This window comes from Astyanax mexicanus, chromosome 18 (assembly GCF_023375975.1).
Source record: "Astyanax mexicanus isolate ESR-SI-001 chromosome 18, AstMex3_surface, whole genome shotgun sequence".
NCBI classification, from domain to species: domain Eukaryota; kingdom Metazoa; phylum Chordata; class Actinopteri; order Characiformes; family Acestrorhamphidae; genus Astyanax; species Astyanax mexicanus.
Window position 1 is genome coordinate 5,565,338 of NC_064425.1, and position 16,928 is coordinate 5,582,265.

General features: G+C 36.6%; 2 protein-coding genes across 5 annotated transcripts in view; both read left to right on the forward strand.

Moving 5' to 3' along the window:
- alcamb (activated leukocyte cell adhesion molecule b) overlaps window positions 1-2,842 on the forward strand; it is a 28,257-nt gene extending 25,415 nt beyond the window's left edge. For 2 of the 4 annotated variants that reach the window (XM_007260531.4, XM_022674633.2), the window contains 3 exons: window positions 59-167; window positions 317-430; window positions 560-2,842. In XM_007260531.4, coding sequence (XP_007260593.3) covers window positions 59-167; window positions 317-410 — 203 coding nt within the window. In that variant the 3' untranslated portion in view covers window positions 411-430; window positions 560-2,842. The remainder of the gene's footprint in view (window positions 1-58; window positions 168-316; window positions 431-559) is intronic. The other 2 variants (XM_007260532.4, XM_022674642.2) reach the window with 1 other exon arrangement.
- A 5,472-nt stretch (window positions 2,843-8,314) lies between these two features.
- The window catches only part of dyrk1ab (dual-specificity tyrosine-(Y)-phosphorylation regulated kinase 1A, b), a 33,243-nt gene continuing 24,629 nt past the window's right edge, over window positions 8,315-16,928 (forward strand). Inside the window, exon 1 of the mRNA XM_007260530.4 lies at window positions 8,315-9,291. The gene's annotated coding sequence lies outside the window, so the exon portion shown is untranslated. The remainder of the gene's footprint in view (window positions 9,292-16,928) is intronic.

Below are 16,928 nucleotides of genomic sequence, written 5' to 3' on the forward strand. Positions count from 1 at the left end.
TGTCTACACTTATTGTCCTGGCTTCCAGTTCATTATTTGTTTCTGCCCATTTCCTCAGCAGAAGATTCAAATGACCAGACTCGAGTGGCAGTGGGGGTCGTCATAGGTGTGATTCTGGCAGCTGTGGCTATTGGCCTGATTTATTGGATATACATGAAGAGAACCAGGTACCATTATAATAAAGTGACAATTCAAAAAGGACAACAAACTTTTGTATTTTCTATAAAAAAAAATTTTTTTTTTTAGTGCTTGGATTTTATTTGTATTTTTTATTTTTATTTATTAGATGTATTCTGAATGTGTCTCTTTTGCATAGGCAAGGTACCTGGAAAACTGGAGAAAAAGAGGATGGCACAACGGAGGAAAGCAAAAAGCTGGAGGAGAATCAGAGTCAAAAAGCAGAGGTGTAAAACCACAGGATCCGTTCAGGGTGAGAAATGAGAAGTGTCTCTTTTGTACTTTATCCAGTGCCATATTGTTTACACTTTCCATTTTCATTATTATAATCCAGTGACTGCTTTCCTGGAATCCTTTTTGATGTAGTATCCTTGTTTTACAGGAGAGGAGGCAGTATTGTAGCACACTGTATTGCAGTCTGCGCAGATGTACGCAAAGCTGATAGGAGGACATCACACGGAGCTGATGGACCACTGTCAGAACTGATGTCTGTAATGATCTTTCCATCCTCCAACCAAACCTGAGACCTTCTAAATTATGTGTGTTGTATAGAGTTCTGTGTAATGTATCTGTTTGGAAACTTGTGTATGTTTAACGTTAATTATGTTGCCATTTACATTTTTTTTTATTGTTAAAATTAGATGCCATTTGTTTCGGCCGGTTTACCTCACATGTAAAAAAAACTAGCCTTTATACTGTGACTCCCTTTGCTTTTTGAAATAAGGTGTTATTTGGTAGCTGTTTGCTTTTATATATATATATATTTCTGTTCCTCACCAATTGTTCAGATCAAATTGGGCATAGCATCTGATACACAGCTACTATTAACAGTTATCACATTAACAGTTATTTTTTTGTATATTTTTTGCAGTTGGTTGAGCACTTGCTCAGGTTTCAGTTAATTTTTGCTAAGCATTAATTATGTTCTTCATTAAATAAAATGCTAAAGTAAGTCTGCATGTGGGGGCATGGATCTGCATTTACTGGATAGTTAATCATCTAAAACTAAGGGTACTTTATGGAAGTAAAATCTGATTGTAAGGCTTCCAGAATAGTACATATTGATGACAACTTAATGATGAAATTATGAAAAAGCTAAACATTAACTCTTTGTGACTTAAGGAAGTAAGTTGAATATAGACTCTATACACTGAGTACTGATATATTGTTGTTAAAGTCAGTACTACTGGTTCAGGATCCATCTTTTCTTTTGATGAATATACAATTTTTTTTTTTCTGAATCATAGCTAGGATGTTACAGTAATGGCAACTGTTGATTGGTGCCAGGCAAATATACAGCTCTGGAAAAAATTATAAGGCCACTTCAGTTTCTGAAGCATGTTCTCCTCCACCAGTCTTACACACTGATTTTGGATAACTTTATGCCTTTACTCCTGGTGCAAAAATTCAAGCAGTTCAGCTTGGTGGTTTGATGGCTGTTGATCATCCATCTTCCTCTTGATTATATTCCAGAGGTTTTAGATCAAATTAAAGAAACACGTCATTTTTAAGTGGGATCTTATTTTTTTTTCAGAACTGTATTGTCTGGCTGATAACATTGGCTGAAATTAATAGCCTGGGAGAGAAAAAAATGTGATAATAGTGAATGGTTTTTGTCAAACTCTCAACCTGCTGATACAGTTTTACCTACATGACAGCCACATAGGCTAATCTGATGGGTATTTCTCAGTTTAGCCACAAAACTTAAACCTAAATTCAAATCTATCCCAATAGGAGATGAAGTGAAGAACATTCATAATGACTATGAACTATGACATTCTGCTTTGTGAAACACCTAATACTCTGATAAACCTATACCCAAGCTAAACCTTACAAAAATAGAAAGAGAGATTTTGAAGAAACTTTTATTTGACGTTGTATTTGTTTTGATTTGTTTTGAAGTTTCATAAATTAGACAAGTGAAATCTGCAAATTAGTCAGTTAAGCACTGCTATCTAAACTCTTGGAGTATTGCTTTAAAATCTATAGCTGCAATATGGAAAATGTCAGCTATTTTCTATTTCTGCTGGTGATCAGACCTTGCAGACTTGAAGGCCTTTTAAAAACCCTGATGTTTAAACTATGTAACCTTCCTGTGTACTTGAGCTTACTTCATTTAAAAACCCTAATGTGAATACTTCAGAGTATTAAATGCTGAAATTGGAATTCTGTGTAGAACCACACACATCATAGTTGCGGTACAAAACTTAAACTAAAAGAGAATGAATGCTTTAAAGTTGTAAATATTGCTGAGGTTTTGTTATTTTTGTGTTCTATTTATAATTTTGATGCTTTGAAACCGTTGGCTTTGTTTCATCCTTCTGTTAGTTTAGTACGTTTCTCGAAAAACAGTTGAGCTGGTTCTGAAATGCGCAGTGAGACTCAGTGAGAGCTGTGTTCTCGCAGGCTGCTGTACAAATGTGATATTCTAATACTGATTCTGATCTGCTATTCTTCTGTCTGTATATTGGTGCTTTGTATGCCAGAATCAATTTCTCTAGCTGTTCTATTTGCATTTAAGTGACCAGTGAGACCAAAGAGAGTGATTGCAGACATGGAAGTATTGTAAATAATGCTGTTCTTTCTTTTTGTTTCATTAGTTTTTTTTCTGTTTTCGTTTGTTTTTTGTACCTTTGTTTAAATAAAGTATACATTTTAGAAAATCCTTCAGCACATGTTCATTTTATTCAAATAACTGAATGGGTTTACATGCATTTTTAATGGCCCACATTTTGGCAGTGATCTAAACAATGCATTTACAGTACATGTTGGGTTGGGTATTCAACTTTGGGTTTCCATAAATGAGGAAAAGTGAAAAATTTAGACCTTAAACATACACTGCCTGGCCAAAAAAAGTCTCCACCTGGATGTAAGTAAGTAAATGATGTGAGGTTGGTTGGTTGAGGCTGCAGTTGGTATGCAGGTTTAGTATCAGCAACAGTATGTGCTGAAAGAATGAGGTCAGCTGACTTCCTGAATATACTGAATATAGACCAGGTTATTCCATCAATGGATTTATTTTTTCTTCATATTCCAAGATAACAATGTCAGGATTCATGGTGCTGGAATTGTGAAAGAGTTCAGGGTTCAGGGAGCATGACATCATCATTTTCACACATGGATTGAGAGAGAGTTCACCACAGAGTCCAGACCTTAACCTCATTGTGAATCTTTGGGATGTGCTGGATGGAGAAGAGCTGCTTTGTGCAGTGGTCAGACTCTACCATCATCAATGCTGCTGCAAGATCTTGGTGAAAAATTAATGCAACACTGGATTTAAATAAATCTTGTGACATTGCAGAAGCTTACTGAAACAATGCCACAGTGAATGTGTGCTGTAATTAAAGTTTAAGGTGGTCCAATTCAATATTAAAGTGTGTGACCCTTTTTTTTGGGTGGTGACATTTGTTTTGCTCAGGCAGTGTAATAACCTCATATTAAGGACAGACGTTTGGGAACATCTCAGAGTATCTGCATCAAAGTAAGAGTATCTGCCAAATACTGTCAATGTAAACGTAGACAACAATCATAGAGTATATTCATTATTGGATTATTTGAGAGGAGATGCATATAATTATTAACATTGAGTAGAATGCAACAATTTATTCTGATGTTTTTTTGACTTACAGAATGGTTCATTCATTATGAAGTTGTAAAACAGTTTAAAAAGGTTTTCAAATGACAAGTTAATCAAGTTTTTAAGGTTTAGCATTTTTAGCATCCTTGATCTAAATCTACAATCCTAATCTTCAAATAATCCTAATACTAGATCTACAAATCCATTATTAAATCATTTTAAATTTCATGATGAATGGGCACTGTTTGGGACGCTGTCTAGAAGAAGTGGCACAGAAGGCACTTTATTTTGGCAGAGTTTTATATTTTAGGGGCATACGGGCACCCATATTGTTGTTGTTTTATTTGGATTGCAATAGCAGCTATTCTTCCTGAGGTCCAACTAACATCTCACACATAAATATACCGGTAAATCACACGTCATAGTTTAATGCACATAACAAAAAAAAGTTATATACTAATAAATACATTTTACAACACAATAAGCAATCAAAACAAAAAGAAAGACAAGTACAACATATATTTGTATACTAGGTGTACACAAATTCATAGGCAATACATACACAAACTTTTTAAGAAAATAACTGGTATGACTGATAATTACTATTTTAAATCTATCCCTTATAGTTCACATTTGGACAGATATTCATCTATCGTCCATGTCTTTTAGATAATGTTTTTTAATTAGTTTTTTTTAACCTTGTTTTGCTATTAGTGTTCAGTAGTGAATCAGGTAAGCAGTTCCACTCTTTAATGGCTCCATAAATTACTGTTTTACACATGTAATTTGTTTTAGCTTTTGGTGGTTTAAAGTAATAAGGTAAGGTTTTACTAAGGTTGTTGTTTTAGTTTTACTAAATAACCTTTTAGTAATAATCCTAGATCTACAAATCCATTATTAAATCATTTTAAATTTCATGATGAATGGGCACTGTGATGACCATAAAGACACACTATAATTTCCTTCATGATCCAGAGGGCACATTTTTTAATTTTTTGAAAGGAGCCACACATACTTGGCACTCAATCACTTTCTCCCCACTAGAAGAGCAGCCAGTGGGCCATTTTGTCTCTTTACTGCTACTAGAGAGGGCACTTTACAGCATGGATTCCTCCAGTGACATCTCCTGAACTTTGGTATGTGATGTTGGTATATTAAGTAATTGTTTTATTGCACATATATTCCACACATACCATCTAAGAAATAGACTGCTTCCAATGTTCTTTATTAAAAGCAATAATCAATTAATTGTAGTTCCAAATAGTGACACAAATTGTACTTTTTTATTATTAGCATGTCTTCACACTGCACTTTTGGTCTGGTTAATTCAGACTCCAGTTCATTTTCACCATTTGGAATACAGTATGAATACAGTAATCATCCTCAAGGTTTTTAACAAAAACATCTACACTGAGACACCATTGAGAGGTGGCTGGTCTTAGCCTGGTCTCAAATAAACTCCAGAGCTGTTTATCTGTGGTGACAATGTGATCCTACCTTTACCTACCAACTATCAGGTGTACTCCATAAGTGTGTAACCTGGTATATACAGTTCCAGAAAAAATAACCACTTCATTTTCTGAATTAGTTTCTCTGATTTTGCTATTTATAGGTTTATGTTTGAGTAAAATGAACATTGTTTTTTTATTCTATAAACTACAGACAACATTTCTCCCAAATTTCAAATAAAAATATTGTAATTTAGGGCATTTATTTGCAGAAAATGAGAAATGGCTGAAATAACAAAAAGGATGCAGAGCTTTCAGACCTTAAATAATACAAAGAAAACAAGTTCATATTCATAAAGTTTTAAGAGTTCAGAAATCAATATTTGGTGGAATAACCCTGGTTTTTAATCACAATTTTTTTCATGCATCTTGGCATCATGTTCTCTCCTCCACCAGTCTTACACACTGCTTTTGGATAACTTTATGCCTTTACTCCTGGTGCAAAAATTCAAGCAGTTCAGTTTGGTGGTTTGATGGCTTGTGATCATCCGTCTTCCTCTTGATTATATTCCAGAGGTTTTTAATTTGGTAAAATTAAAGAAACTCATTTTTCAATCCTTTTTTAAGTGGCCTCTTATTTTTTTCCAGAGCTGTATGTAGCTGGTTTGTATAAACTCTAGGCCGTTCTGTAACAGCCTAATAGTCTACACAGACTGAAAAGGTTTGGCATGTATAGTGAGAAGTGCACTGTCATGAAAAATGAAAGCGAATTCATGAAGACTTGCTTCAGTGATGAGTGAAAAGGTCAGCTGCTAACAGGGAAAATGCATTAGATGTTACAGGACTTGTTCATGCTAGCCACAGACACTGCAAGCATTTACAAACCACATATAAACAAATGTTTTGAGACTAAATAAAAACAGTAACTGAAATTAAAAGTTACAAATAAAGCCACACACTTCAATATAGAGTTATAACAAGTATGAATGTTTTGCCTGACGAATTCAAGGACGAAAACATCACTTTTAAATGTAATAAAGAAACAATATAAGTGTAGATTCAATATTACTTAATAAAAAGTACAAACCTTCCAAAATAAGTAGACCTGGTGCAAGTACTGCATGGATGGGTTAAATCTGAATACTAGCAGAACCTTATTGATGCAATTTATTACATAATGTGACCTCTACCTTCTTAGAAAGACCACTGCTTTCTATCAAAAAAAAAAATCTTAAGTACTGCTGCTTTAAGTGTTTCCAATCTATGGTTTCACTCTGTACAGTACAGCTGCATGTTGCTGTCCATGGTGCTATAAGCAGAGTGAATAGGATGTGCTTTGGCCAATAAGGAAGCATTACTTTTACAACAAACGACTTTGTTTAGCATTTTACTCTCTCAGACTATTCTAAACAGCTTTAACAGCTTCTACAGTAATGTCTGGATGATGTATGGGTTTAGAGGCGGGGCAGAATGGAGAGTTGATTGGCTGAGCTGCAGCAGCAGCAGTGTGCCTCTGATAGGGGAAAATGGGGTGATCTGTGCCAGTGGGGAAGTTGTGCCACCCTTTGTTTGTAGGAAACTATAGAAGAAATTTGTTTTGTGACCACACATTTTGAAAAAGTCAGCTAATTCACACATCCTGCAAAAAAGTGAGCCTCTTTGCATGAGAAGTAAGCATATTTAACTTTTATAAAACTGTTTTTTTGCCGTTTAAAGTAAAAGTTTTATGGTCAAGGTTTTTGATTGTTGTGTCTGAACAGTTATAGACAAGTTTGAAAATATTTTGCACATGTGTTAATGGTTTAGTAAGCTACATTATGAGTGTAAACAGTTAGCATAATGTTAGCTTAAAACTGCTGAATGATGCATTTTTTCCAAAATGGTGGGGTTGGGGTGATTTGTGCCAAAGGGAAAAAAAAAACATTTGCCCCAGCAACAATATTTCTCCCAAATAAAAATATTGTCATTTATAGCATTTATTTGCAGAAAATGAGAAAAGGCTAAAATAACAAAAAATGCAGAGCTTTCAGACCTCACATAATGCAAAGAAAACAAGTTTATATTGATAAAGTTTTAAGAGTTCAGAAATCAATATTTGGTGGAATAACCCTGGTTTTTAATCACAGTTTTCATGCATCTTGGCATGTTCTTCTCCACCAGTCTTACACACTGCTTTTGAATAACTTTATGCCACTTCTGGTGCAAAAATTTCTAGAAGTTTAGCTTAGTTTGATGGCTTGTGATCATCCATCTTCCTCTTGATTATATTCCAGAGGCTTTCAATTTGGTAAAATCAAAGAAACTCATAATTTTAAGCGGTCTTTTATTTTTTTCCAGAGCTGTATATGTTTTAGTTGGAAGCATTACTGTTATGGCCTTCCTTTAAAGTAATTTGAAGTAAAAACCGGCACAACTCAACAACCCACTCTCCCTTAAACATTAGGTTAATTGAGTTATCTGTATCTGTAGAGGAGCGTAAAGTATAAAGTGATTGCGCGGTAAAACACAGTGCTTCACGGTCAGTTTATGATTGATTAAGTTAGTTTTAATACATAAAGAATTAGGTTTTATAGGCATTAATAACCCGTTATTACTGGCTAAGAAAAACTGTCATGGCGGCGGTTTTTTTTACACCGCTCTCGGTCGTCATTGTTACATCCGGGTACGTTGCTGCTTGAGTGACGGTTTCCATAGTAACAGCACAGGCTGTCGCCATTTTGTCGGTGGCTCTTTTTTTTAGCCGTTCAAATGTTTCCTCTTCCCGCCGGAATAATGCAGTAATGGGCTCACAGGCAGGAACGGGCGGCCGCGTCGTGGGAAGAAGGGGCTACCCCTCGTTGCGGGCGTGAGGAAACCGCGGGAGAGGCGGCGGCGGCGGCGGGAGCCAGGGAGAGCGGGGGAGGAGGAGGAGGTTAGGCGGGTCTGAGCGCTCGGAGCTGGGGCTGCTGTTCTCCGAGTGTCCGCTTGGTCCGCTCCGCCGGTGTTCTGTCGCGTTGTGCTACCCGTCGATATGTGCTTCCCGGAGGCAACTGCGCATGCGCTGACGTACACTTTTTAAAATTAACTTATTTCTCGTGTTTTTTTTATATATATATATATAAATATATATATATATAAATCTGTTTTTAATCGGTTTTTGAGCATTTCACAACCTGGACTCACTGGCATTGCGCATGTAAAGCGTGTAAACGGAAAATAATAATTAATACAAAAGTTGTTATTATTATTTATTATAAAAAAAATCAAAATAATTTTGTAGTGACCTCTCATTGCCATAACTTTGCCATGATACAGTGGTTTAGCCTGTCCAAAAAATAAATAATAGTAAATAGACCTGTAATGTTACTGAGAACATGCTCTAATATAATGCTTCTTTAGTATTTTTGCCTTTAAATAAGATACGCTAGGGAAGCACGTTTTGACAAGGTAGCACAACTCGACAGAACACCGGCCCGGTCCGCTGCGCAGCGCCGACTGGAGGCGCGCCATTTTGTGAAAACTGGGAGAAAACCGTGCGGAGGAAAGCGGTGGATTTACATTGAAGAGGCGCTTGGACTGTTAATACGGATTATTAGCTTAGTTACCTGGTTAAAAACCTCTCAGATAGCTAGTTAAACTAGTGAACTGGGTGTGTTTGGGAGCTGTGAAGGTAGAAGGTAGTAACAGCTAGCTTAGTTAACGCCAGTTAGAAGCAGCGGGAGAGAGCGAGAGCGGCAGCAGCGGCGGCGGTGCTGCTAACGCTACCCACCAAGCTAACTATCAGTAACGGACACCCGAGCCTCTGCTCCGCCTCACGGACCTCCGGCCAACCAGCCATGGCAGCTTCACACAGAACGGCCGAGGCTGGGGAAATCGGGCACGGTTGCCATTTTGATGCCCGTTGGTTGCGATAAGACGAAGCTAAGCTAACTAAAAAAAACTAGCTAGCCTTAGCTAACGGAACTCAGTCATTTGGAGTATCGCGGCTAATCTCACAGAGGAGCTAACCTAGCTCAGCTAACGTTAACGCGAGCCGGGCTGAGCTGAAGAGTGGCTTCACCTCTTCTCACTGCACCTCTGGGACTTTAAATGAAGATCACACCAACAAAGGTGAGCGAATATTTAACCTATAGGCCTTTCGGCTGTGTGTGTGTGTGTGTTGTAATGTTAGCCAGGTTAGTTTAGCCTGCTGGACCATTGTGGCCTACGAGCTAGCTAAAGTAGTTAGCTAGCGTTAGCTAACCTGGCTAACAGTTAGCTACCACACATATATCTTAATCTTACGTTTATTTTAACTATGTTTCCTTCATAGCGATACATAGCTGGGAATTAGCGTTAGATAGCTAATTAACTAAAATAAATATGTTGCCTGTTACGTTAGCTAACGTACCGTAACCTAGCTAAGTACGATAAGTTAGCTCGGTTAGCTTAGGTAGCTAACCCAGCTGATTACACTAGTGACACTCCTCCATACAGACTGACTGCTTTTACCTGTATTTAAACACTCCTCCACTCTCTCTGATTTAATTGGTGACAATCCTTTACTTTTATGCGGGTCACAATTATTTTTTTGTTGGGTACACTCGTTTTGCCTTCAGCCTGACTGGTTTTACTTACTAGGAACACTGCTGACTACTAGTAACAATCAGTCTGACTTATTCTACTTGTAACACTCTTCCACTGACTGATTTTACTTGTAACACTCATCCATTCTGTAACACTCCCCACTCTGATTTTACTTACTAGTAACACTCCTCCACTCCACTGTCTGATTTAACTTGTAACACTCATCCATTCTGTAACACTCCTCCACTCTGATTTTAGTTACTAGTAACACTCCTCCACTCCACTTTGTCAGATTTTACTTGTAACACTCATCCATTCTGTGACACTCCTCCACTCTGATTTTACTTACTAGTAACACTCCTACACTCTCTGATTTTACTTACTGGTAACACTCCTCCACGCCACTGTCAGATTTTTCTTGTAGCATTCATCCATTCTGTAACACTCGTCCACTCTGATTTTACTTACTAGTAACACTCCTCCACTCCACTTTGTCTGATTTTACTTGTAACACTCATCCATTCTGTAACACTCCTCCACTCTGATTTTACTTACTAGTAACAGTCCTCCACTTCACACTGTCTGATTTTACTTGTAACACTCATCAATTCTGTAACACTCCTCCACTCTGACTGATTTTGCTTACTAGTAACACTCCTTGACTCCACTCTGACTTTTATTTGTGACACTCTTCCGCTCGCATTAGTTTAATCTGTGACAATCCTACACTTTTACTTGTCATGCTGGTCACACTTATTTTTTTACTGGGGACACTCTTTCTTTTTACCCTCTCCCTTCAGTCTAACTGCGTTTACTTGTAACATTCATCCATTCTGTAACACTCTTCCACTCTGACTGATTTTAGTCAAGTCAAGTAGTTTTATTGTAAATGCTGCATATGTACAGGGCATACAGAGGATTGAAATTAAGTTACTCTCCTTTTCAAATTTACAAGTGCGGCAAGATAAAAATATAAATATAAAAGAATGAGAGACACATTTATGGTCATACCTGAGACGAGTGACACAGTGACAAGACAATAGTGATGCTAATAGTGATTATAAATAGAACTTTAGTGCAGTATAGTAGTATAGAAGCATAAGGCTGGCAAAGTGAATGAGTGCATACAGTTCTTTAAATGTCACAGTTGTAGGGGGAATTAAAGTGGGTATGATAGTGCAGGTTTAAGCAGTAGTGCAGGTATGGATTGTGTTCATCAGTTTTTGAAAAGTTCCAATACTGTGTGGAGACAGTCCTACACTTTTACTTGTCATGCTAGTCTGGGGACACTTACTTACTCTGACCCTTCAGGCTGTCTGGTGTCTCACTTGTAACACTCATCCACTCTAAGCATGTCTGGTTTTTACTGGTAACACTTTCCCACTCTTTACTAGTTTTACTTGTAACACTCTTTAACTGACTGTTTCTTTTTACTGGTAACACTCATTCACTCTGCCTGACCTGTTTTTTACTTGTAACACTTTTCCACTAACTCATTTTACTTGTAACATCTTAACTCTGTCTGACTAGTTTTATTTGTAACACTGACTGGTTTAATTTGAGACATTTCTTTACACTTTTCCTTGTTACAGTGGTCACTATTCCTTTTACTGGTAATACTCATCCACTCTGTTTTTACTTGTAACATTCCTTCACTCTTCCACTCAGACTGGTTTATTGGTGACAGTCCTACATGTTTACTTGTCATGCTTGTCATTCCCACTCTTGACTAGGTTTTTCTTTTTTTTTCTAAAACACTTTTCATTGTTACATTGGTCAAAATTATTTTTACTGGTAACACTCATCCACTCTGTTTGGTGTTAGGTTGTAATACTCCTCCACTCTTTCTGACTGTTTTTTTTTCTCCATTTTTACTTGTAATACTCCTTTACACTGACTGTTTTTATTTGTAACATTAATCCACTCTTGTTTTGCTGATCATACTAATATTTACTGGGGACACTCTTACTTTGACCCTTCAGTCTGAGTGTTTTTTACTGGTGCCACTAATCCACTCTGACTGGTTTTACCTGGAAAATCCCTCTACTCTGTCTAGTTTTACCTGCAACACTCATCAACTCTGACTGGTTTTATCTGTAATACTCTGCTTTTACTTTTATTTTTACTGGGGACATTGCTACTTTGTCCCTTCACCCTTGACTGGTTTTACTGGTGCCACATCTCCACTATAACAGGTGTCTTGTACTTGTAACACTCCTCTACTCTGGTTTTAGCTTGCGAGGTAGCTAGCTTATCTAACTGAGCTAGAAAGTAAGTTAACATTAGCTAGCTGATTAGCTCACAAGCTATTGGCTTGTGCTGCATTCCAATTTAATTGTTTTTTTCTCCTCAGAAAAGTCTTGAACATGTTGGATAACTGCTTTCTTGCCCTTCACGAAGCAAGTTGATAATATTTTTTAAATCTGTAAATGGCTGTCTGTATTCAGACCTTTTCAAACATTAGCTAGCTTAGTTATCTAGCGTCACTGTTGTTTTCCTCATTTAAAGCATCCATTTTTCTTAATTTTGTTGAAACTAATCAAGCTAAAGAGTATTGTTAGCTAAGGGTGCTCGTCATTAATTGTCCAGTCATTAAACTATCTAGTTGATTTGTAACTGGCACTGATATAGCTAACTAATGCCAGGTTCACACTACACAGTTGTTGAGACTAACAAACAACAAATGACTGATCAGCGACACGTGGTCACAAATTACACGATTTCCCACTGTGGGAAATTGCTGACTCACCTGGCTGCTCTCCTGTTCTTCGTCACAAGAACCCATCAGAACTAAACTCGCACGAGAACTAGCGATGCCATGCCAGAGAATCTCTGCAGGTGAGAATACGCACTTGCAGTGAGTCCAATATGAACAGGTTCATATGAAGCGACTGAGCAAATTCAGGGTTTATAAATGTCTAATCAGTTTTATACTAAAATATGTGCTTATGTCCTCAACGCAGAACTATGTCAAATGTTTCAGTACCGCAGACATCATTTTTGATCACTTTTGAACTCCAGTTATATGCCTTTTAAACATGCTCTACCTGTATCTCCAGGATCAGCTCACCAACCAATCAGCTTGGGGACCGTCTTTTAGTAGTTCACACTACGAAACAGCGTGAGTGCCGTGTGATCCCCGATTTGCCTCTGAGCAGAGTTTTTGCCGGCGATAAACGAAAAACTTTTGGCGACTGAAAAACTGGCCCAAATTTGTGTAGTGTGAACCTGGCATTAGTGATGTAAGCTTAGTTTGATGTCAGTACTGATGGATGAATCTCAGCTTATTTTTGGTTTACAGGCTTGTTAGTGCTTTACTAATGGTATATTTTGGATCACATTTGGTTAATGTAGAATTAAATAGTATATAGTATTTGCAAGCAACGTCTGTTTGTAATCATCTATTGTTTTTTTTTTTTATTGTTTTTAGCACTAATTTATTTATATAGCTGTTACATACAGGAACATGGAACAGGAATGAATGTATCAAAGTAGTGTTTTTTCAGTGTAGTGTTAAATGTTACACAGTTTGGTTCTGTCCCAAAATGAACACTATCCATCTGAGAGTATTTGCTCATATGCATTCACATGAACTTGAGTGATATCCCATTCTTAATCTATACGGTTTAATATGACATCCGAACTCCCTGTTAATGTGTCCAAGACACCATTGCTATTGTGAGTTTCATTTTAGCTCTAGACTATGATAACTGATCGAGTTGATCGAGGTCTGTAGAAGCACCTGATTATAAAAACAAGGTGTAAAGGGAAATGGTTATCAGTTATCAATAGCTGTTATCATTGAGGCAAACTCAAACAAAATTTGATTTGAAGCAGTTAATTCCTTGTTTAAAAGTGATATTTGTGGAATTGCATTCAGAAATGTTTGTAAAAACTCAATATACATACATGACTATACTTTACAGCTGAGGTTTGTTTTAATGCCTAGCTTGGGGCATGGTGCCCATCATGACTAAACTATTTTTGATAAAATATCTATTGCTGTCTTCAAAGTCTCCTTGGAAATTCCTACTTACAAGGTTTGAGGTAATTACAATTTGACATGCGTTCGAGTGTTTTTTGGTTAGGTGGAAATGGACGCCATGTGGAAAATCCTTTTGTTTATACTTCTGGGCTATTATCATGAAAAACTCGCATTAGGTGAATATATATATATATATATATATATATATATATATATATATATATATTATTATTATTATTATTATTTTTATTATTATTTTTATTTATTTATTTATTTATTTATTTATTTATTTATTTTTATAGTTTTTTTTTGTTTTAAACCCATACAGCTTAAAACTATTGCTAATAAGCTCAAAGCTTTTTACAGTCCACTGTAGGAGCAGGATCCATACTGGCAGCCGCCATGACCTCTTGATACTGACACACCCCCAACTGGGAATCACAGGGCTTATCTAAAAATCTGAGTTAACCACTGGTAAATACGAGTTTGTGGAGTTTATGTGCTGTCATCTCTTAAATACATTATTTCCGACACGACTTAAAGGCAGCCTATGTTCAGAACATAGGACATGAGAAACATGCTCTATTCTAAACTACTAAATTAATTTGTTGTCGTCTGGTTCATGTACTACTGGATAGTATGATGGTTTGTTGGGTATATTGTTTTTTGCAGCGATCCATAGTTTTAAGGCTTGTTTAAACCTGAAATTCCAGACCAGAGTTTAAGCCAAGGTTGTGTTTGTAATATTTTACACATTTAGTCCATTTACTTGTGCTTTCGTGTTGCATTTAAGGAGCAACTTAAATAACCTTCCAACATCCCATCACACACATGGACTATCTCCCTGTACTTCATGCAAATTGGTTTGTAGAAACCAAATTTTCTTTGTATTTCTGTTTTATAAATTAGTGTTAATTTACAGTAAAGAGTATATAATAAATGCACGTTTTGATTTAATTACACAATAAAATACCATTAATTCCAAAAGCGTTGTTCCTTGCAGCTCTAAAGTTTATAGTTAAATATAATAAAAAAAACAACTAATGGCTACATGCAGTCCTGTGACCTTTAATCAATACACAGGTTTGGAATGGCCACTCAAATGTTTACGTGTGGTTAAAACATAATGTGGTTTCAGAACATTAAGCCATTGTTTTTCAACAACGCTGTACGGATGGATATACTGACATTTTAGTTACATAAAACATAACATGCTTCATAAATTTCTTATTTTTTTGAAATATACCCATACCCACTAGTCCATTCAAATCAGATTGTTTTATACTTTAGATTCTTCTAAGTAGTACATTTATCTTTAAGGACAGATCTGCACACTCTTGGTATTTTAATCTCAGAGTCTTCATGAGGGAGAGTCACCTGGAACAAATTTCTCAGCGTCTTAAAGGAAGGAGTTCCTGGAGGTGCTGAACAATGTTACTGCTTTGTTGAGCTTTGTAAGCTCAGTTGATCAGATTTAGATCAGGGGATTGAGGAGTAGGGGTGTGCAATATGACCCTTAAAAAATATCACAAAATTTCTGTGTATTTTTGCGATAGCGATATTCAAAACTATATAACATTTTAATTACTACTACTAATAATAATCAAGGACATATTACTGCAACAAAATCAATATTACATTTCATTTCTATTATTGCACTTTGATATGGCACATTGAGATTTTCCATTGTAACAGAAGTCAATGATTAGACATGTCCTTATGCTATAATACACTTAAAATAAAATGATACTAGGCAGATATAATCTGTCTGTAGTAAAAGTTGTACCTTGTTGATGGCCCTAACACAATGTCACCATATATTTGTGCCTTAACAATATTAAAACATTGATAATATTGTTGCTCACCATTACATGGCACACCCCTAGTCCTGATCAAATGCATACAAAATGTGACCTATAACTAATACGAACTGCTCAAACCAGTGAATAAAAACAATCAATAATAAGCAGTATGCAAATGCAGCAGCTGAATTTGTTTGTTTATAACGATTTTTTTTATTTTTAAACCATGTTAAATTATATTAGATTAGTGGAATTCTTGTAGCCTAATATACCATTGTGTTTAGGCCTGTGGACCATGGTTCATGTTTCAGAGATCTGTTCCTAATAAACGTTTTTCCTAAGTAATAGATCTTATTCAGTGTCGCAATGTCAATTAATTCTAAACAAATTTCACTCATTCAAACATCCTGAAAATGATTTTAAAAAAACTGTTGTACCGGCCCTGCCTGTGCACGCTGATCTGAGACTGTACCAGTGTTCTGTCAGTCTGTGCTTCCCATCGACATGGGCTACTCAGCGTCTTTGTGCATGAGCTGAACCATGTATCTTAAGTGTTTACATTAGGGGTGTCACGATTCTCTAAATCCTCGATTCGATTTCATTTTCGATTTGAGGGTCACGATTCGATTCTCGATTTTCTTGTTTTTTTTTCTTGTTATTATTTTATGCCTCATATAATTTAAATAATATATTTATTATTATTATTATAAATATTATAAAAATTATTATTATTATTTATTAAGATATATATGGTAATGCCATCTAGTGACTTTTTTTGGTAGCAACAGTGTGCACTATTAAAACAAGCAGTTTATCAGAGCTGTGTGTGGATGGCTGGTGAAACTGCTCACTTACATGAAGCTGCAGTTCTTCATCCAACCACTAGTCGGAGCTGCAGCAGCAGCACAAGCCCCGCCCCCTTCACTCAGTCACTACTTCAGTACAGCCCAGCCACGGGCTACAGGGCTCAGCCAGTCCGTTTTTACTGTTTCTGTAAACAAATAAAGGTTTTAACCCCACTAACTGGATAATACAGCTCACTACAGTTCATCTTTCAGCCCAAGCAGCTAACAGCAGCAGGTTAGAACAGCCGACACGGAGTCACTGCTCGGATTACATTATAAACAGGTCAGTTAGCGCGCTGCTAACCTCAGGATGTTTATAACTACGGAGTTTAGTGGACACACCACGGCCGCCAGGTAAGTCTTTTAAAGGCTACTGAAGACTATTAAAGGCTATTAGAGGTTATTGAAAGCATTATTGGGGGGCAGAAATCAGTACAGGCTGGTTAGATAAGTGATGTGGTGAAACTGTGACTAGCGCTGTCACAGTGATGTTTATTAACGTCTGCGTAGCGCGCTGCGCTATTTGCGTAGCGCGCGCGGGAGGGATCG